Here is a 21,225-nt window from a genome sequence, read left to right as displayed (position 1 = left end):
TTTGGCATATGGATCTTGTAATCACCTGGGCATTAAGCACAGCTTCTCTAAACCCCACCTGTCTGACTGCTCAGCTGAGTGGCCCCAGCAGCAGCTGGGAAAAAGCCAATTATTGCTGTATTGAAATTATTGCTCCAACAGCAATAATTACAGCAAGAGCCTGAAAAAACTTGGAAAAGGTAGATAGAACCATAAAGTAAACCCTTCTGTTTCTTGCTATGGAGGAAGGCTCAGAAATTAGTTTAAAAAACCAAGAATTTTCATAATCTAATGGCCAAGCTAAGGGAGCTTGGCAGCCTTTCTGCCTTTTGCAATGCAATGAAGGCAAACACACCTCTGGGATTCAGTTCTGTATTCCACTGAGTGTGGCTCTTTGCATTATCAGGAAAGTCAGGATTTCTCTCTACTGTTGGCTGCAATTATCTGGCCACAGTGATGTACAAATATTTTAAAACTGCAGATCACTACAGTGGAAGGAATTTTTAAAATCCAGCAGTTTAAAAAGTCAGAGGTTTGCATATCAAGGAGGATTTTGAGCAGACCTTCACAGTCCAGCTGCAGTAAAAGAATATTGCTGGTTTTCATCTATTTTTACACTATTTGTTAACAGCAGCTGCCCAGAATGGGAGTGGGGGTGGGAAATTAGGCCAAATACACTTTGCATCTTAGGTCTTGCTCAAAATAAGAGAAATACTGACATTAAGTTGCATTAGCTTTCTTTTTCCTGACTATTTTCCTTTCATCAGCGTTGCCCAACTACCAAGGATAATAGATTTTTCCTAATTTTTGTGACAGGAAGAGCTTGTTTATAGGTATCTGAACTTGAGGCGGAGTAGCAATTGCTCTGCAAGCAGTCAGCCACTGGAAAAAATATGCAGTGCACTCTCTGAACTGGTCATGGGGCTTTTGGTCTCTGGGCTGGTTTTTTCAGTCCAGGTTACTTTAAGCAATTCACTTGCGCCTCTCATTGTAAAATAAAGGCAGTGCCATAAAAAGATGGCAGCGTGTTCCCACAATGCAAAAGAGCCTGGGCCTTTTCTGCTCATTTTTCAGAGGTTCCCATTTGAAATCACAGCAGCCTTGACCAGAAATGCCAATGTTGGTCAACAAATACAACCCAAGGGGCTTGGGCAAGCTTGGCCTTTGGTTCCCCTTATTCCTGTGACACTTCACCACAGGAGATGCTTCAATTCATGACCATAAATCCAGTCTTTCCTTGAACACCTCCAGGGACAGTGGCTCCACCACCTCGCTGGGCAGCCCATTGCAGTGTCTACCCTTTCCATGAGAAAATTTTCCATCATTTCAGTGTCTTTCACATTATAAAACACCGAAGTCTCGGTCTACATCTTTTGCAGGAGTGAGCCTTTAACTTCGCAGCCTGGCCAGCTGGGGTGGAGGAGGTCAGACACAGCACAAAGCCCGGCACCGTGCCACGTCTTTGCTGGGCATGGGGGGGTTTCGGGGCTCACCGAGATAGCACAGCCAAAGCTGCCAATTGTCTGAAAGTAAACAGAGCCGTTCGCGGCCTCTGGCGCTCCACACAAATAAAGATGAACGGCATTGAATGAACCCGCCGCGAGAAGCATTGCGTGTATTGCCCGAGCGTGGTGGAACGCGCAGATGAACCGTGCCCAGATGCCCACGGGGCCGGGGGCCTCAGGCTCCGGGCAGCGCCCAGCGCAGGGCGGCCTCGGCTCTCGGCTCCCCGGGCCCGGCCGGCAGAGGCCATGGTCGGGGGGCATGTTAGTGGGGGGACCGTGTTGGTGGGAATCGTGTTGGTGGGGGAACCGCATCGCCGAAGGACCGGGGTCAGCCACGTCGCTGGGAGTTGCGGGTCCTGCCGCGGCGGGGCCCTCCCGGGGGGGAGCGGCGGCAGCCTCAGGTCTCTCCGGGGCGGGAGCGGCGGCCGCGGCAGCCGAGACGATGTAGGCAAAGAGCGGTGGTGCGGGAAAACTACGGGGAGGCTGCCGGGCGGAACTACAGGACTAGGGGTTCCGGCCGGACCCGACCCCGATTCCCGGCAGCCCCCGCGCTGCTCCCTCTCTTCCGGTCCGGCGGCGGCGGCGAGCGCGGCTCCGGTGAGGGCGGCTCCGCATCCGGCACCATCCGAGTCCATCCGGGCCCATCCGCGGGCCGGGCCGGGCCGGGCCGGGCTGGGCTGGGCGGAGGGGCCGGGCCGGGGCTGTCGGAGCGGGGCGGTAGTCGGGGCTCGGGGCCGGGCGGGCTCTGTGCGGGAGCCGGGCGCCCCTCGCCAGCCCGGCCCGGCTGAGCCGTGTGTGTTTCTCCCGCAGGTGCGACCATGGCCAAGTCCAAGAACCACACCACGCACAACCAGTGTGAGCGGGGCGGGGGCCGGCGGGGATCCAGGAGGGTTTAACCGGGCTGGGACCGGCGCGGTGATGGCAGCACGGTCTGCCCGCGGGTTTGTAGCGAGATAAGGTGGTGCTGCGCAGAGATCGAGTGGTGGGGTTTAAAGCAGTGTGACAAGAGTCGGGATTTGTTCGGGCTCAACATAGTATTAATATGCTGGCAGAAAAATAGAAAGTTTTACGTTAGAAAACTGGGGGTCGGCCTCTTCTCCCATGTAACTAGCAGCCGGACAACAGGACACAGCCTCAAGCTGTGCCAGGAGAGTTTTAGGTTGGACATCAGGAAGAATTTCTTTACAAAAAGGGTGCTGGAATGGGCTGCTCAGGGAAGCGGTGGAGTCACTGTCCCTGGAAGTGTTTAAGGAAAGATTGGACGTGACACTTGGTGCCATGGTCTGGTTGACACTGGCGTTGGGTCATAGGTTGGACTTGATGATCTCGGAGGCCTTTTCCAGTTTGATTGATTCCATGATGATCATCACCAACTGAGCAGGCCGAGGGATGTTTTGCAAGAGCAGGTAGTGACAGGACACAGGGGAATGGTTTTGCACTGACAGAGAGTAGGCTTAGGTTGGATATTAGGAAGAAATGCTTTCCTGTGAGGGTGGTGAGGCCTTGGCACAGGGTGCCCAGAGAAGCTGTGGCTGCCCCATCCCTGGAAGTGTCCAGGACCAAGTAGGACAGGTCTTGAAGCAACCTGGTCTGGTGAGAAATGTCCCTGCTCTTGGCAGGGGGGTGGAACAGGATGGTCTGTAAGGTTATGTCCAACCTAAACCATCCTGTCATTCTGTGATGTTACTGAAAGGCTTCATCCCTGGGATCCTGTGCAATCCAGAGATGGCCACAGTGATTAAGTAGTTCATGTTTGGGGTCTTCTCACCTGTGCTGTGAATTAGCAGAGGTCACGAGTAGGTTCTGCTTGGTCCTGCACAGAGTGGTGGTGCCCTCTGACACTGACTACAAGTGCTTGAATTTATTCTTGACAGGCCTTTTGTGGTGCTGATGTTGTTGTCAGTGTGTCATTAGTTAATGAGCTGCCTGAAATCTTTGGGTTGGAAGCCTGTGCAGTGGTGAGAGCACAGCATGCAGAGGGATGAGCATAGAGGTGTATTTTTAATTCAAATGTAGTTTGGATAGGAAGGGTCCAAAAATTGTCTATTCCACATCATTTTCATAGTCAAGTACACTTAAAAAGAAATGAATGCAGCTGCTTAATAGTTACAGAAACTGTAATTTAATTAATTGTCTCGTTTTCCACATAGCCCGTAAGTGGCACAGAAATGGCATCAAGAAGCCCAAAACCCATAGATACGAATCTCTCAAAGGGGTGAGTATTTCTATTTGCTATTCCCAGGCTGTTGAGTTGCTGAGACTTAACCATGAATAAAACATCCAGAATTTGTATGATTTTGACTGACACATTTTTTGCAGACAGAGCTCTGTGTTCCAGGTGGTCAGAACCATTGTGGGATTCAGTTGTTTTACTTACCTGACACACAGCTGGGACCTTTCTAACTCACATGAAACCTGCCCTTATATGTCTGTAAAACTGCATTTTAGTTAGTGGCCAGTTTTGTCCCTGTCCTGCTCTGGTGGCTGTCTCTGGGTGCTGTTTCCAGTAAAACAAACACTTGCCAGTGAATCCTTCTGTTCCCTTCCCTCTCCTTCAATATTTACTGTCTGTACTAATCCAGATAATTTCACTTAAAAAATAAGAGGGATTGGCATTTCTGGGCAAAACACATGAAAGTGAGAGTATATTGCTTTTTCTGAGATTATCTAAATGATATAACAGGATCTTTTCCCCCACTTGAAGTGAAAACAGGACATTTTGTGTTCGGGGAGGGAGGTTGTGATTTTATTTGCTTTGTAGATGTCACGATCTACAAAGCTTTTTGGAAGTGATGTAAAAATTTATTTTCTGCAAAGCTCAAAGAGGGTTCCTCCTGCAGCTTTGCTCATCCTGTTCTTTCTGCATGTTTAGTGCTGGTGTTTGGGATTTCTTGTTTTATGGCAGTTAAGGAAAATAGCTATTAAAGCCTGGTTGCAGGTGTCTAAAATAATTTTGTTGAAAAATCAGAAAAAAAAGTCTGAACTAGTCACAGCCAGCATTTGGGAATAATTGGAACAATATGGAGCTATAAATGTTTTTATCTACGTCTCTTCTGCAACGTGGCTTGTTTTTCCTTTGTTTTTATAGGTTGATCCCAAGTTTTTGAGGAACATGAGATTTGCAAAGAAACACAACAAAAAGGGGCTGAAGAAGATGCAGGCTAACAATGCCAGGCAGGCAGCTCAGCAGGCTGCTCAGCAGGCTGCTCAGCCGAAAAAGGGCTGATGTGATTTAGTAAGAAGAACCAGTTTTCTTACTGGCATGTGTGTTACAGCATTTTTTAAAAATAAAATTGTATGTAACAAAGTCTTCACCTCCTGAATTTGAGGAGAGCCCTCCAGAAGCCTGGTTTGAGTTGTATTTTATCCCCCAGCGGTGCATCAAGCCTGTGAGTAGTGATGCAGGGGAGCCTGACTGGCTGGTAGTTCCCTGGATCCTCCTTGTGCTTTTGAAAACTGGGCTGACATTTTCTTTCTTACATACCGTGACTTCAGTGATAATTCCTGGTGGTGTTACAGCAAGGTGAGATTTCCAGGGGCCTGTTACGTGTCTGCTGCTTTGCTGTGTGGGTAAGGTGCTTACACCTGTTGGAATCCTGAGCAATGGGAGGGTAAGGAGTGCTGGCTGTGGTGTTGGAGACCACAGGAGTTTCTGTTAGAGTTGGTGTGTGTTGTATCCTGGAATACTTGTAGATATTGAAGCATTAGTGGAGCTACCCGTGGGAATGTGTAAGGTTTTAGGAATATACAAAATACACATTTTTTTTCATAGTGACTGATTTAGGGAATGTCTTTCACTCCAGTAACAAAAGTCTGTCTGATGAAACGTGCTGCCTTGGCGAGATGAGGAGAGTAACGTGCAAAATCCCGGGAGGAGCTGAGCCCGGGTTTTGCTCCTGCTGTTGTGTACATCAGGAGAGGGCTTCACTCTCCAGGGCCTCCTCAAAGCTGGCTCAGGCCGTGCTTTCCTCTACTGGCATGAGCCCCCTGTTGGAATGCGACCAACTGTTCTGAAATCGCAGTTGCAGCGCTTGTCCACGCGGTGGCGTAAATCCATGGAGCCACGCAAGGGCTGGAAGTTTGCCCGTACCTTCAGACTGCAGTACAGCAGCAAAACACTTGTCAGATGAAAACCATAATTTTAACTGGAATATCCAATTCGTGTAGTTTATTCTTTGAATAGTAATGATGTGTGTTAGCTTGAATTCTTTCTGGCTTAAATTCAAAAATCTTTTCCCAGTTCCCACTTTTTAATTGTTTTTGACTGGTTAAGAAAACCCACTCACCCCTAAACTAAGCAATATAAAGAGATTTACTAATTTGAAACTTGTAAGTCAAGCGTGTTGCAAAGTCAGGGGTGTTTGTAGCCCTCAGCTGTCTGATTCCTGCTGTGTGCATCTCTTGGGCTTTTGTGGAGGTTGGTGTTTGTCAGCCTGTTGCAAACAAGTGTTTGAGGAACTTAAAGAATCACCAGCAAAGGTATCAGTAAAAAACAGATTTAATATTAAGCAACAGCATGACAAAGTTTATTGGCAAGGTTAACTACTACTTACTAGGTGGTTAAGGCACGCAGAGAGTTGTTGCTGGTACTGAAGGAGATGGAGTGGCTGGTCCAGCAAGGGTCAGTCTGGTGTAGATGTGTGTTACAAGAGCCAAAGAAAAAAACCTCTGAACAGAGCACTTGGTGTTTGTCAGTCTACACCTTTACCTGTGTGTCTGCACATGGACATGGTTTAAGTTCTGCATTTTAAATCTTGCACTTAAGATTTTCCTACATAGGAAGGGAGGTTTCATCTCAACCTCCCTTGGTGTCTTCCCCTGAGTGCTTCAGTTGTGGGAGTAGCTCACCCACAAGACGCAGGGAAGAGAGAGGCAAAGGTCAGGCTGAGAAAAGGATGTTGGAATGTTAACAAGAAACAGAAGGCAAGACTGGGGCTTCCTGTGGCTCCAAGGAGCTCCCCCAGGCCTGCCTTCAGAAGCAGCCTTTTCATCTCACTGCCCTTCATGCTGCCCTTCAGAGGGACAGCTTCCCAAATAAGGGCTTGCTGACTTTCTGACCAAAATAGCGGCTGCGTGACAAAATGCAGCATGGAGGAACGTAACCTTAATCCAGGCATCATTGTGTAGCAAGAGACAGGAATTTTGTGAGCTTCCATAGCACGTCGGTGTCAGGTTTGTTGTTGTGTGCTCCCTGCACACGTGGTGGTTCTGCAGGGCACTGCCTGGACATCAGTGACCACCTCTTGCATTTGCTAACCCTGCGACACCTCAGTTCACAGCTTCCCTCCTTGTACAGTTGTCCCAGCCCAGAAGGGAAAGCTGTGAAGGGGAGTTTGTGCTGACACTGCCTCTTGGTGAGTCTCCATCCTCTTTCTCCTGCCTTGTGAAATCATTTAAGTTCTGTTGGTGAAGTGAGGTTGGAGATCCTTTTCGGGGACATTACGTATACACAGCCCAGGAGGGGAACTGGCAGCTGTGGCCCACTTGAAACTATTCCTATTATGCAGAGCTCTTTGTTATCTTTGATATTCAAAAACTTCAGAACTCTCATGATTAAGTGTTTGGTATCCCACAGGAAGACAAAGAGCTCGAAAGCATCTCAGTGCTTAACAACTGCTGTACATCAGCTTATACATCTCATGCTTGCTGCTGCTGTACGTCATACTTGCTGCAGATTATTTCTCCTCTTTGCAATTAAGAGGACCCAGTATCAAGTTCCAGTTTGGCTCCTTTCTCTGCTTTGATTTAAAAAAGAAAAAGAGCAAAGGGTGTGTAACCAAATACCAAATCATCTCGTTTGGCAAAGGTGCTCTGAAAGCCAAGAGCACAGAACTGGGGAGGGGCAATGAAAACCCTGCAAAATGCTCTGATGGGGCAGAGTATTCACTGGGGACATTGATGTTCACAGTGACAATAAAAAGTAGGGCTGGACACCTGTTGCTCTGTCCCTCTTTACTGCCTTTTAATAGTGTAGTCAAGAAAAAGCAACAGAGCATGAGTTCTGCTTTGCCCAGGTTTCAAGGCTGTTGCAGGTGTTTCTGCACCACAGGGGCTTTGGCTTGGTGAAGAGTTTACCTGTTGTACCTTAGCTCACATTGCACTGCCACTGCCCTGCTGGCAGATTTATGCAGAGGTTTTATTAGGGCAGTGTGTACGAAATTCCATCAGAGCTTCCTGCATTCACTTGCTTCACATGGCAGAGTTTTACTGAGGGCTGAAGAGAGGCCTCAAATACACTGATAAAGTTGCAGACCAGGGCAGGAGTTAAATCTACAGCAAAGGCAAGCAGATAAATGGCCTGATGGCAGGGTTTGGTGGCATGGGCTGCTGTCACCTGCCTTCACAGCTCCACTGCTGTCTCTGCTGGGGAGGTAAAAGCACACAGATCTAGGGAGTGTTTTAGGGACCAGAAAATTACTTTTTACCTGATTTTTTAAAAAGTTATTTCAGTTGCTTTTTTTTCCCCCAGCCAATGAGGATTTGTGTCACATTCCTTAAAGGCTTTCGGGCACCAGAAGTTCGCTACACGTGCAGTGAAAACTGCGATTTGGTTTGCAGTTGCACAGATAAATGGACTCCTCAGGGTGGTTCTCATTCACTGTTAGCACACTCCCTGTGTGGAGGATCAGTGGTGACTGTTTTTTCAGCCCACTCACCCACTTGCTGGCCTGTCATGTCGTGTTACATTCCTTGTGCAGTTGTTCCCGTGTTTTAACCAACAGTGAAATCCACCCACAGCTCCTCACCCTGCAGCATTTGCTGTCTGACTGGGAGGACAGGCAGTGTGTTAAGGCAGTTCAGCCTGGCAGAAGTTTTCCTGGCTTCCCAGCCTCCTGTTCTAAGGACAGAAAAAGCCTAAATAGTCTCAGTGTATCTGCTCTTCTACTGACAAGTTTTGGCTGCTGCAAGACTTTTGTCCTCTCTCTACAGCCACCACCTTCCCTTGCGTTACTCTTGAAAAAGGGTGGGCAGCCAGTGGGGCTGTGGCTTTCTGCTGCCAGTGCCATTGAGCCAAGGGGGAAGACCCAAGGCACAGGGCCAGGTGGCCCTTTCCAGCCATCCTTTTCCCTGGGTCACAGCACAGTCCAAGCCACCAAACTGACTGAAGGGAAGGAGTTAACCTCATTTTTTCTCTTGTTCACCCTCCAGGGAGTCAAAGCCTATCAGTAAGCAGTGGAGATACCTTGGAGAAGTCGTTTTTGGATGCTGGGATTTGGCCAGGACAGAGGAGGATAAGGGGGCTGTCAGTGATGCCTGATGTGATGTGAGTGCAGGGGTGGGTTGCCCGTGGGCTGGGTGGCTGTGGGTGTGGGGAGAGCTGGCATCACCTCAGCTCCTGGCCAAAACCCAGGTACTGGCAACTCTCTGGAGGTTCCCAGGTCTGGGGTAAAATGTGAGGATGTGCTGTGTCCTCACAGGTTTCAGTGGGAAACAACTGCTGCTGCTGCACTGGAGAGGTGGGAAATGTTTCTTTTTCATCTCCAGGCTACAGATCCGTTGGAAACAGAATCTGTTAACACCTGGGAACATTTCCTGTCCCAGGGTTCTTAGACCTAGCATGTTTCCATTGGCTTCTGGTGCACCTGTAGTCCTGCTGAATTGTAGTAGCTATGGCATCAAGGGCTTGGAACCCTTGGGGAGACCCCTTTGAGTGGGTCAAACAGATGTTTGCATTAGAGCTGTTTCCAAAATACGCTGGGTTTCTAGCTGACAGGTTCATTTTTTTAGTTTTTCTGTTGTTATAAGCCTTGGTTGAGCAAAATATTTAGTGCTGCTTGTCTAGAGGAAGGACACAGCCATGTCCTTCCAACCGATCACCCCTCTCATGCCTGTTTTCACCTCAGGCCCGTTTGTCCTGAACTGCAATATTTCATTATTGCTATAAATGAGATTGCAATATTTCGTTGTTTCTATAAATGAGATTGTGTCACAGCTGCTTTAGGGTGTTATTTCCACAGAAGCAGGGGGAAAAAAAGCTGGTTTGGGGAGGAAAGGCAGAAGGACAACCCAGCAGACCTGGGGCACTGGCCCAGCAGTGTGGCCACCCAGGGCCGAGGGCAGCATCGCCAGGGCTTGAACCAACACAGTCCCGTGCCTTGCCCTGCCAATGTTTATTTTGCTTGGGTAAACGATTGACTTTAGCAACACGACTGCAATGTGTGAGTTGTGCTGAGGCTGTAATTCGATGGGAGGAGGCAGCTATGTGCAGGGAGAGCTGCTAATGCCGCAGGAATGCTGCGCTTCCTTGGGATGAGAGGAGACAGTGCTCGGGGCCCCTGGGGACAGCTCAGTCCCAGCTTTGGCCCTGCTGTCACCCTGTGCCTGGGAGCTGAGACCCAGAGTGGGGTTATGCATTTCTCAGTGGCCCAAATGGATGTGATTGCTCAGGGAAAATCGGGTGTCTCCTTGTAGTGAGGCTCCCACCCAGGGCTGCAGGAGGACTATGAGGGGCCAGCACCTGCCTCCCACCAGGCTGGGTGAGACAGGAAGGAGCATCCAGTCCAGCTTAGGAATGGCTTTTATTCATGTTTCCAAAGCAAATTGAGGTCTTCTTTCTGCACGTGCCACAGGGTGCCAGTCAGGCTGGTGCAGAGGAAGAGGGGCTGTACCCTCAGGATAGCCAGGTTAAGACTAGGAAGGAGAGGAACTGTAAGGATTTCAGTGATGGCTGGAAGTGGGTTTTAATTCATATTTCATTGCTAAAACGCTGTCAATGCTCCAGTTAAACCAGCTGGCACCAGTGCGAGCTCCTGTGCCTGCTCACCATGGCAGGGTGAGGAGATGGAACATGGCAGCTCCCCACCGAGCACCCATGGCCCTGTTGGATGGACTTTGCCACTGGGCTGGCAGCAAAATACCTCCTTGGAGGCTTAAAGCTCCAGCTGCGATCTCACCTTGCCAGAAGTGGCCCCCAGGAGTGGTTCCATTAATCATGAGCACCCAACGGGGTGAAGCTGTCACTGAACCTCCAAGGAATGACCAGCTGAGGCACTGGGTATTAACAGGTTTTATTGCCCCGGGCCACCCTTCTCAGCACTCAGTCTTCATGCCGGTAGCCAGGGGACTTAGTCGAGGAGATGAGATGCAGAGCTGGAGGGTTTAGGAGATTCAAGCTGTCCATCTGGCCTCAGATTTATTCAACCCCCTTCATAAACTCCAGGAACTCTGCCAAGGGGAAGACATTGGAGACAAGAGGTGTGAGGTGAGACTGAAGTGCCCCCACAGCTGCCAAGTGCACTCTTGGCAGCTTTTCCCAGCCCTGTCTCCTTTTCCACCCCCACAATATGCAAGAGGCCAAGGTGGGGATCGCTACTTCTCCTCTGACTGTGGCGAGGACTCCTTGTGACTCCTGCTGGAAATGTCACTGGAGCCCAGCGTCACCCTCAGCTGCCACCAAAACAATGGAGGTGAGTGCCAGGGGGGAGGACACAGCCACTGACTCAGCTCAGAAATGGTCAGGGGGTCATTTTGTTAGCATCACATACAAAGATACGGCCCCTCAGAAATGGTGCTTGTGTTTAGGGGGCAGGAGGGGACTGGTGAAGAGTGGCAGTGCTTCAGTGCAGGTTGGCTTTCACTGTAAGGGGACAGTTAAGGCAGCCCCAGGTCCCTGCTTGTATTTCACAATCATAAGAACCCCCCATCCCTGTGCACACATGCTCCTGTCAGGTGTATTGTGCAGCATTGCCTGTGTGAGCTCGTGCTCATCTGAGAAGGCAACCAAGACCATGGGAGCTGCCCAGGGGAATGACCAACGGCTTGTGACCAAATCACATTGCAAGAAAGAGTCCTACCATCATAGTCAATCCTGCCATCATTGTTTTTATCCCCATCTTTCATCAGTTCTTCTATGTCATCCTCGGTGATGGTCTCTCCTGTTGCCTGCAGCATGATCTTCAGCTCCTCGAGGTCGATGTAGCCATCAGCATTTCTGTGCCAGGACAGAAGAGCTCAGGACCAGACAGAGCTGCTGGGGAGGGGGAGCTGGGGTGGCTGCACCTCTCCCACCACCCCACCACACTGTGGTCATGGTTCTTACTTATCAAACATCCTGAAGAGGTCTGAGAGTTCCTCTTCGGTTTTTCCTTTGCTGTCATCTTTCATACACCGGACCATCATAACCAGGAATTCATCAAAGTCCACAGTGCCGCTGCCTGTGGGCAGAATGGACACCATCAGCTGGAGCTATGGGGGTGGATGGGCAGTGTCAATGAGGGATCACACTTCCCTTCAGCAACCAAGGTCAAACCTCAGCAGAGCAGCCCTGCAGCACGAGGCCACTCTCAGGATGCTGGAGTAAGTGATTGAAGCCCTTCTCTGACCTCGTAAGTTAATTTTTACCTTTCACAGTCATTTTGCCTTGGCAAAAGTCCTTCTGGAAGCACCAAAGAGTGGAAATTCCTGCTATGGAGATAACCTGTCCATCTCAGTTAGGTATTAATATTGAAAACTTCAGAGGGCAGGTATTCATGCAGTGTGGTTTTGCACCCACAGTACAGTAGTGTTGTTTTCAATGACTCAAGATATTGTCCTTTTTTGCCAAGATTTTAAACTGCTATTTTATTTTCCAGTTACTTAGTATGGTATTTCTGCCCAAATGCCCACAGTGGATTTTGCTATGTGTGATCATCAGTACACTGATGTAATTGATATTGACAGTTAGTTATGTGGGGGTGTGTACACTAGAGCAGTGAGAGACTTTCCTGATGGCGGAATCCTCTAAGTAGCATTTCTGAAATGGCAGTTCTTACCTTCAGCCTATATTTTGTTTTTTTAAAGGATCTGTACAATTTCAGAGTATCCCCCAAAATCAATTCAAGCAGTCTGATCATTGTAGGAATAAAAATTTTCATAGTTTCTCTTTGCCTGGAAATTCCCTAAAGGAGCCATGCTGAGGTTTGGTGGATGTCCTTTGAATTCACAGCACTGCAGGTTGCTCCCCACAGCTGTGACTGCCCCCAGCACGGATCCTGCCAGCACTGCACAGATGGCCTCCACACCTCCAGATGTGGGGGTGGTGCTTGGGAGAGTGGAAGAAACCCAAACCTCTCACCGTCCTCATCCACCTCGTCTATCATCTCCTGCAGCTCCTCGGGGGTGGGGTTCTGCCCCAGCATCCTCATCACCTTCCCCAGCTCCTTGGTGCTGATGCATCCATCCTCTGCCCCCAGCACGAAGATGTCAAAGGCAGCCTTGAACTCTGGAGAGAGAGGGGAGAGGAGATGTGAGGGGGTCCTGCCTTGCACCTTGACCCTGCAGGCAGGGGGCTCATCCCAGGCACAGCCTCCCCTGACTCTGCACCCCAGCAGTGCCCAGGCGTGGCATGGTGGGACACCCATGCACACCACAGAAACTGCCTTGCTAGAAATGCTGGTGGATCGAAGTCCCTGGGTCATGCCCTGCCTTGGCCCATCTGGCCAAAGCATTTTCCAGAGTGTTACTGCTGAGGCAGGCTGGGCTGCTGGCTGGGGAGCTCGACTTTAGGCTGTGGTGTCAGGTTGAAGAGGCACCTACCACTTTTTTGCTCTTCTGTCAGCTGCTCAACCTGTAAGGAAAACACAGACACCAAGTTATTTTAATTTTGTCAGCATCACTAATTGCTAAAAGGACACGTTATTTGTTCAACAGCCTTTGCCAGGGTCAGCCAAACCTCACAAGAGTCAACCTCATGGACCGGGGAATGTACAACCAGGGGGGGTTTGACACCACAAGTTTTTGTAGAGATTCTTCCCCTTAAAAAAATTAATTCACATCTCTTTTGAAGCAAACATCACTTCTCTAGAGTAGTAGATGCTAATACATGGCAGAAATAGCCTTTGTACAAGCAGGGGAAGCCCACTGGAAAAGAATATGCCTCTGTCTACCATGTGGAGATAATTTCTTGTTGCTGGCAGGTTTCACTGCAGGATGGCTGCACTGCTGAGGGCTGCTCGCATGTGGGCCAATGCCAGATCAGAGATGGGATGTGCTTGAGACGTCCCTGGGGACAGAGAGGTGGACAAGGCTATCCCTGGTAGTTGTTTTTCAGCCCTAGATTCAGGAAAATCCTGCCCTATCCAGAGCATTAACTGCTCTCCTTCCATCTGAGGCAGTGTTACTACAAAGGTGTCTGGCTCTGAAGGGAGCTGCTATTCCCTTTAGCCTGTTTGGGAATCTCTCTGAAGAAAAAGCCTGTGGAGCCAATAGGCATTAGCTGATGTGGGCTGGCAGACTCTTCCCAAGCTCTGCCCTAATTCAATCCCCACAGACCATCAGTGGGAGTTTATTAGTTAGCATGAATTAATGAAAATAATCAATGAGGAGAGCAAAGGGGAATCAGTCAGCTCTGTGCCATACCTGTTTAAGTGCATTTCTCTCTTTGGCTTTGTTCCTGGCACTGCTTATCTGAAATTGCTGACCTCACCACCCTGTCCAACTGCCCCTTTGGTAGCATCCATGACAACATTGACTTTTCTTTCCTATGCTGGTTCAACAGCCTCTCTAGATCCAGCCAGGCAGGACCCCATGTCTGCCCCGTCTGACCCTATTAAAGTCTCCTTGCTGCCATCGTTGTGCAGGTGGCCCCCAACACCCATCCCTGCCATGTTTTGTTTGGGGCAGAACCCCACAACCCAAGATTGTGGCACCGTCTTTGAACAAAAACTGATTCTTTTGCCCTGAAGAGCAATGGTTTTGCAAAAGCCGCTGGAAACCCTTCTTGCTTGCAGCAAGAAGCAAGGACAATACTTTTCCTTAGCAGGACAGAGCCTGTGGGAAGCAGGCAGAGCACTTTATCCCACCCCCCATGCTCCGGGAGGTGAGGACTTGTCAGAAAGCACTAAGGACAGCGGCAGGATTTTCCTCCACTGCTGGAGGAAACCCAAGACCATTGTGTCCGTTGTGCTGCTGAAGGCAGGCAGGCAGCTGCCAGCCCTCTGTGGACATTGTTTGGGCAGAGCAAGGGCAGCCACCACCGCGATGGCCACAGCCACGTCCTGCTCTGTAACATGACACTCTTGGCGCAGTTGCTATTTATAAGCCTGGGTGAGCGAGGTGCTGGAGATAAAGATGAGCTCCCCGATTGTTCCCAGGCTTTGGTATTTATCCTTGCAGCCCTTTATCTGGACACTTGTCCCTGGCACTGTTCTAAGCACCGCTTAACAGAGCCTAAAAATATTCCCAAAATAGCTTCGTGTTTGCACACCCTTATCTAGGCATGAGTGGGTAAGATGAAAATCCATTGGGTTCTCTGGCTGCACGTAGGGGATTTGGCATATATGTAATATTAATATATGCTATCAGCATGCAGAAAATATAAAACTATTCACTTTTGAAGCCTCCTTGAGTACTGAAGTGATAGATGTGCTGTATGTAAATTAAATGCATTGTTGCTATAGAGTGACATTTTTGTCACAGAGATGTCTCTTGAGCTGTTCATAATTCCTTCTTGACTTCCTTCTGGGTGCTGTTTGCAACCTTATTCCTCTTTTCTCTCCACATAACTCCAGGAACAGATTTCCCTGCCTGCACTGTGGGAAGGCAAGCTCTAAGCTCACAGCACTGCAGCAGCCTTGGTAATGCCAAATCTTCCGTATTTTGCTTTTTATCAGCTCTCCTCTTCATCCCATGCTTCCCTTTGAAGTCAGACAGGGGAAACTGAGGTTCTTCAGTTTTTTTCCCCAGGTAAATGTTTTCTTACAGCAGGAAATAGATCCACAAAAGGGCTGTTTGTCTCAGCTGTGCCTGGCTTGGGCTTGTTTTGCCTCTGTAAAGGTGCTGGCAGTTAATGCCCAGGACTCAAACCCTACATTTACCTAATTAATGGGCATGTGGTCCCTATACAATGAGGAAAGGGCCTGTGCCTTGAGTCACAGAGAACATATTTAATTTAAAACCTTAATTAGAAAGGCCTGGATGTTCTTTGGTTTTCCATTTTTCTCCCTTTTGGAGGTGTTGGTTGGGGGACTCAGCCTTTCCTGAGCCTTTTCACACAATCGGGATCACTGCAGGGGTTCCATTTTCTGACATTCAGGGCTGACCAAAGGACAGGATGTGTGAGCACTGGGGGTATTTTTCTTCAATTACCTACCAAGCACTATATTCCTTCCCTGTGAAAACCTTGGAATTATAATAAGACTTGTATGATGCATTTTTTGTGATGTTGCTTAAAATCAAATTTGATCAGCTGTATATTTAAGAGGCAAAAAAGCACCAAAAAGTTCTTACTGTAAATCCAGTTATGGATGCAATAGCAATCCACACAATCCAGAATCTATTTTCATCCTTATTCCACTGGCACATCTCTGTCTGTCTACATTATAGAATAATGCAGTGTTCCTATTACAGACCAAATAGTTTGGGTTTACACAGTGAGCACAGCGTGCAGCTGTGGAAGTTAAAATAGCCTAAGGATGCTCCACGTTCCCCAGGGCATAGCTCACATTCTGGATTCTGCACAGCACAGAGCAGGAGCAGCAAAGCAGAGGAGGTGGTTTGGAAATAACTGAGAAAAGGGTTTTTTAAAATCCCCTGGAAAAATATTCAGCTAAGGAGGGGGGAAACATAGCAATGTTGTAAAGCAGAGTTGTAAAGCACCAGAAAGAAGAGGGTGAGGTTTAACCCATACAAATAATGTGTATTTCCTGGGAAATCCTGCTCTGCTTTGTCTGTGTTAAAACCAGGAATCATCTCTTACGCCATGCAGGTTTTATTGAGATTTATAGCTTCACCTAGGAGCCATATCCCTGCTTTAGTGGGGAACCAGGGGGTCATTGTAAATAATTTAACAGCAGGTTGAGAGTTTCACATTTGTAAGAGGAGTGTGAAACTTCCAGAGCCATGAGAGGGAAGGGTCTGTGTCATGGATGAGGATGTTGACTAAAAGTTGCTGCCCTATTATTATTTCTCGTTTCCATTTCTCCATCGAATTATTGCTATCACAGCTTTGGGAAATCTACAACAAAAGTCCCAGAGCCATTTCAGACCCCCCTCCCCGACCCACAGCCCCACAGGGAGACACTCACCGCTGCCTTGTAAATGTCGTCCATGGCTGCAGCGGGTGGGCGAGGGGCCGGGGGCTGTCACGGTCGCTCTGCCAGCGCTGCCCCGCGGGCACGGCTGATATAGGGGGGGGCTGGGACCAGCCCACGGCAGCCCCGCATGCCCGGCCCCCAAGGAATGCCTCGCCTGCGTGCCTTGGGATGGGGACACCGCCGAGCCCGGCGCTGGCACGTCCGGGGCCAGCCCCAGCCCCGCTCCGCGGCAGCTGGAGGTTTCCTCGTGACTTTGTTGTGGGATCAAGGCACCAGTTCTCAGCAGGACCTGCCGAAATTGCTGATATATTGCGATACTTGGCTGTCCTGGCTGGACCCGTGCCATCCTGTCACCTCCACCTCCAGAGTGTTTCCCCTGGGAGCTGTGTTAGAAAGATTATACTGTGCCAAATAGAATTGGGCATTACTGGAAAGGCACATGTCCCAAAATATCCCTGTCCAGCAGCAAATGTCCCCCGGGACAGTGGGAACAGGGGGTGTCAGGGCCCCCCGTCCCCTCTGCCGGGTGTCCCCAAATCCATGGGGGACTAGCAGCTAGGACCGATGCCCTCGGGGCAGCCGATGCCAGGTGCGGGCAGGCGCGGAGGATGGGGGGAATGTGCGGTCCCAGTGCCACGGAGAGAAGTGTGGAGACAGATGGAGCTTTGCCCCAGTCTTCTGTTTTCAGCTGGGGCTGCAAAATGTGGGGATCAGCTATCAAAATGGGGTATCAGCTCTGTTTGATTCCAGGGATAATTCTCGGTCCTTTAGGAAATCATGACTCACTTTATCCAACCATAAGCTGTCTTGTCCCCACTGCAAATGGCTAAAATCCACACTCCTGGATTTACTGTGGATTTACCATGGATTTACCCTGCCATGGTGGAGAGCAAAACACACCAAAGGCCTCCAAGTGATGAGCAGTTTTGTCAGTGCAGTGAAAAGTGTTTTAATCCACAGCAACTAAAGCCAAACCTCTCTTTTTAATGATTCAGGACTCCCTCTTGTGTCCAGAGGGGCTGCAGATGGTTCTGACACCTCAGGGTGGCAAAGTTGCACCTCCAGCTGCTTCATTTCAGAATTAGTTTGCAAAACGGAAAATACAATTAATGCAGCTGTTAGTTTTCATCTTTTCTAAAAATCCCCCTTTAAGGGGAATCACACTGCATGGCAAGACCTGCAGTCCCTATGGGGCCCAAGCCAAAGCAGCATTAACTAGGGACCTGGGTGGTGTCAGCACAGAGTGGGGATGCAGGTGAGCACGGAGCCATCCCCACATCACATCCTCCCAGGTTCTGGGTCCTGAAAGATTAACTCACTGCACAGCCTGATAGGAACTGTGGTCCTGTGGGCACCTGCTGGCTTTGATTTGCCCAGGCTTCAGCCCATCCCTGCCTCTGCTCAGCATGTTGGTGGCAGATAGAATAAAGAGGAAAACTTGCATTTAAGGAATTGATTTTTGAAGCAGTTAGTCTTCCTAATTGGAATGTATTTAATATTTTGGTTGCCTTGAACATATGAAAGGTGAAAAAAGCTGCAGAGGGAAGCAGCTATTTTGTTAAAGGGCACCTGTCCTTAGGTGAGGGCACAGGCTGGGATGGAAGTCCCTCTGTCCCCCAGAACCAAACCATCACCCAAAACCTCCTGGGCAACCCCACAGAGACCTTCCCAAGGAAGTGCTGCCCTGAGGCAAGCCCCAGCCCCTGGCTGCTTCTCCCCCTTTGGGATTCACTGTGGAGACAGTGGATTGGCAGGTGCCAGCTCTGGGCACTACCAGGCACCAGGGCAGGGGCTGAGGAATCACACCTGGCCCTGGCCCTCCATCCTGGGAAGTGGTGGCTCTGAGTCACCCCCCTGAAAACAGCCCCTAGGATGCGTCAGAATTTATTTAGGGTCAATGTAGCGCAGGAGTGGGGGCTCTAACCTTGCCTTTAAAAGGTCTGCTGGAGAGAGCTGGGATGAAATTCAGGTTGGGATGTGGAGGAAGGGCCTCTGTGTGCTATGGGGAAATCTGGGCTACTGCCACCCTACGCACTGGCATGGGAAAGCTGCACTCCTGCGAACATCTGCTGCAAGCAGAGACTTACAAAACAGAGCTGAGCCCAGAGGAAAGGCTGAAATCCCATCTGGCAGCGGGAGGTGATGTTCCTGCCGGGGAAGGAGGCGCAGGCGAGTGGCATCGTGCCAACCCCTGCCTCCCCGTCGGCTGCCTGGAGACAAAGCTTCCAGCATCCCCTGGCTCTCGTAAGTTGTTTGCTTACAAAAGAATTGGCAATTGGGGTTCTGTAGGGAAACCCAGAACCTCTGCCGTGCAAAGCGCAGGGGGTGGCTACTGCAGGTATGGGGTGTTCTGAGGGAAAACCATCCTCTCCTGCTGCTTCCTTTGCCTCCTCACATGAGCCCCATGGCAGGGAGCAGCGTGGCTATCTATAGCCTGAGGAGGGCTGCCAGCACAAGTGCCCTTAATCTGGGCATGGCTGGCTCAGTGGCACACCGGCTGTCACTGTGGTTAGTGCAGCCTGTTAGCTCTGGCTCCAGCTGCATCCTGTCATGCTGTCCCACTTGTCAGTCAGTCCGTGGTACCAAGACAACTGGGAAGCTTTACAGCGCTTTTTTCCTCCAAAACCTCGTTTCAGGTTTTTGTTTCCAAGCAGCTGTAAAAGCCAACCCACCGCAAAACTAGCAGAGGCATTCTTCAGGTCAAATATAAAGAAATAAAAAGCACAAGCCCAACTAAGTTGCAATTTTATTTGACATCAGGGATGTTTGCAGGGCTCCTTGGGCTGTGTCAAGGCTCCAAACTGCAGCAAAATGTTCCAGCATCCCCCTTCCCTGCCTCAGGCACCTGGCCCTGAGAGAGTCCAGACCCAGCAACAGCAAAATTCTTTAATTTACTGCTTCCTAAACCCTACTCAGAACATGAAGGAGGCCCCATGTGCCCCCTTACCCAGCCACATTGCTCCTGTTGCCTCTTCGCTGCCAGCCAGGACAGGGCTGTCACACCGTGAGCCACCACTGTGCCTACAGGCAGGAACTGCTTTAGGAGGAGGAGACGGGCACTGATCACACCCGACAGCCGCGCCAGTGCTGCAAATTGTTATTTAATTAAGGAGACGGGACATTCAGAGGAAGCTTAATTAAAGTTGCTCTCCAAACCCACTTATTATCTCATGAAGAGGCTGAGCTCAGCAGCAGTTCCTGATGCTGGGACAGCGTTAGAAAATCCCTCTTGGGCTGCCTGTACTGTGTTTTGTTCTTGTACACATCATCCTTCAGCTACATCCTGACCAAGGGAAAACATTTTTCAGTGAAAATCCCCCCCAGAATAGGTTTGTCCAGCTCCATTTGCAGAGGTGTGTTTGCTCATCTGCCTGGTGGCATCTGTCAGACACAAGCATTGCCCCTGCAGCTCCACACATCCAGCCAGGGCACTTGCACTTCTGTTGTTATTAATGACACCATATTCAGCCAATTGCATCCTCTCTTAGGTAGCATAAGGAAGGGCAGACAGATGTCGCCTTCATTTTGCTGGAAGGTGCTTTTTAACAAAATCTCCTGTGACTTGATGGCCCAAAACAAAATCCCTCTGTGTGTAATGTAGTGCAGAGTATATTTCAAAGCCTTGATGGATGCTTGATGCATCCTTCTGCCAAAATATAATTTTTCTAGACAACCTCCCAATTTTAATACACTCAGATACTCCTAAAGAAACTCATTATATCGTCTCTCCTGCAATTTTCCGTTCCTGGGCTGCACACAGAGCCTGTCAGAAAGGTTGCCATAGTATGACTCCCCCTCAGGGTAACTCAGGGTCAGCTCAGGGGAAAAGGCTGAGGAGGGTTTTCTTGGCATCCTTTAGATTCTCCCCTTCTGTTACAAATTCCTGGCAATATCCCTTCAGTGTGTACAGGCTTGAAACACTTCCCCATGCTCAGTGGGACAGTGAAAGTAAAGTCCATGCTGTCTGTAAATCACTCCAAACAACACCCTGAATTCACTCTGGGCTCATTCCTGAGGTCTGGATCATCAGCCCAGCTCCTCAGCTCTGTTTTTGGGATGGGACCAGGCAGCTCAGTCACAGAACCACTGCAGTGGCACCTCAGCCCGGTGTGACAGTGTCCAAGCCCTTGGTGGCCACTGAGCTGCACACGAGCGGCCACCAGCTGGGGCAGCTTCACAGCCACAGTGCTGGGAGGGAACTCAGCCCTCAGCAGCTCTGCACTGCAGGGATTGCATCCCGCTGGATTGCACTGGATTGGATGGAATTGAATTGGATTGCATTGCATTCACTGTATTGAACTGGATTGCATTGGATTGTACTGGATTCCATTGGATTCTATTCCATTGGATTCCACTGGATTGCACTGGATTGGATTCTAATCCATTGGATCCCACTGGATTGCACTGGATTGTATTCCATTGGATTCCACTGGATTCCGTTGGATTGGATTGGATTGGATTCTATTCCATTAGAGCCCACTGGATTCCGTCGCACTGCACTGCGCGACGCCCCGCCAGCAGAGCGAACGCGCGTGCGCGTCCCGATGGACTAAGCCCCGCCCCGTGCGCCGCAGCCCCGCCCCGTGCGCCGCAGCCCCGCCCCGTGCGCCGCAAGCCCCGCCCCGCCCACCGCAAGCCCCGCCCCTGCATTGAGCTCCTCCCGGCCCAGGCCCCGCCCCCGGGTGCCCATAAAGCGGCGCGGGCGGGGCCCGCCGCGCCCTGAGGGGGTC

General features: G+C 49.9%; 2 protein-coding genes across 2 annotated transcripts; one reads left to right on the top strand and one right to left on the bottom strand.

Moving 5' to 3' along the window:
• Positions 1–1,892: 1,892 nt before the first annotated feature.
• Positions 1,893–4,807, top strand: RPL29 (ribosomal protein L29). The gene is made up of 4 exons (XM_082288635.1): positions 1,893–2,081; positions 2,295–2,339; positions 3,635–3,699; positions 4,573–4,807. Exons 2-4 carry the CDS (start codon positions 2,303–2,305, stop codon positions 4,708–4,710), a joined length of 240 nt encoding a protein of 79 aa, XP_082144761.1. The 5' UTR covers positions 1,893–2,081; positions 2,295–2,302; the 3' UTR covers positions 4,711–4,807.
• A 5,666-nt stretch (positions 4,808–10,473) lies between these two features.
• On the bottom strand, positions 10,474–16,614 carry TNNC1 (troponin C1, slow skeletal and cardiac type). Its single transcript, XM_082288904.1, has 6 exons — positions 16,487–16,614; positions 12,999–13,029; positions 12,538–12,684; positions 11,524–11,638; positions 11,279–11,415; positions 10,474–10,649 (listed from the first exon to the last, which is right to left on the bottom strand). The coding sequence occupies exons 1-6, from the start codon at positions 16,508–16,510 to the stop codon at positions 10,618–10,620; spliced, it is 486 nt and encodes a 161-aa protein (XP_082145030.1). The 5' UTR covers positions 16,511–16,614; the 3' UTR covers positions 10,474–10,617.
• Between the last annotated feature and the right edge of the window lie 4,611 nt (positions 16,615–21,225).

This window comes from Coloeus monedula (genome assembly GCF_965178545.1).
Source record: "Coloeus monedula genome assembly, chromosome: 11".
Taxonomy (NCBI): Eukaryota; Metazoa; Chordata; class Aves; order Passeriformes; family Corvidae; genus Coloeus; species Coloeus monedula.
The sequence above is the reverse complement of the archived record's forward strand: the minus strand, read 5'-3'. Positions and strand labels throughout refer to the sequence as shown.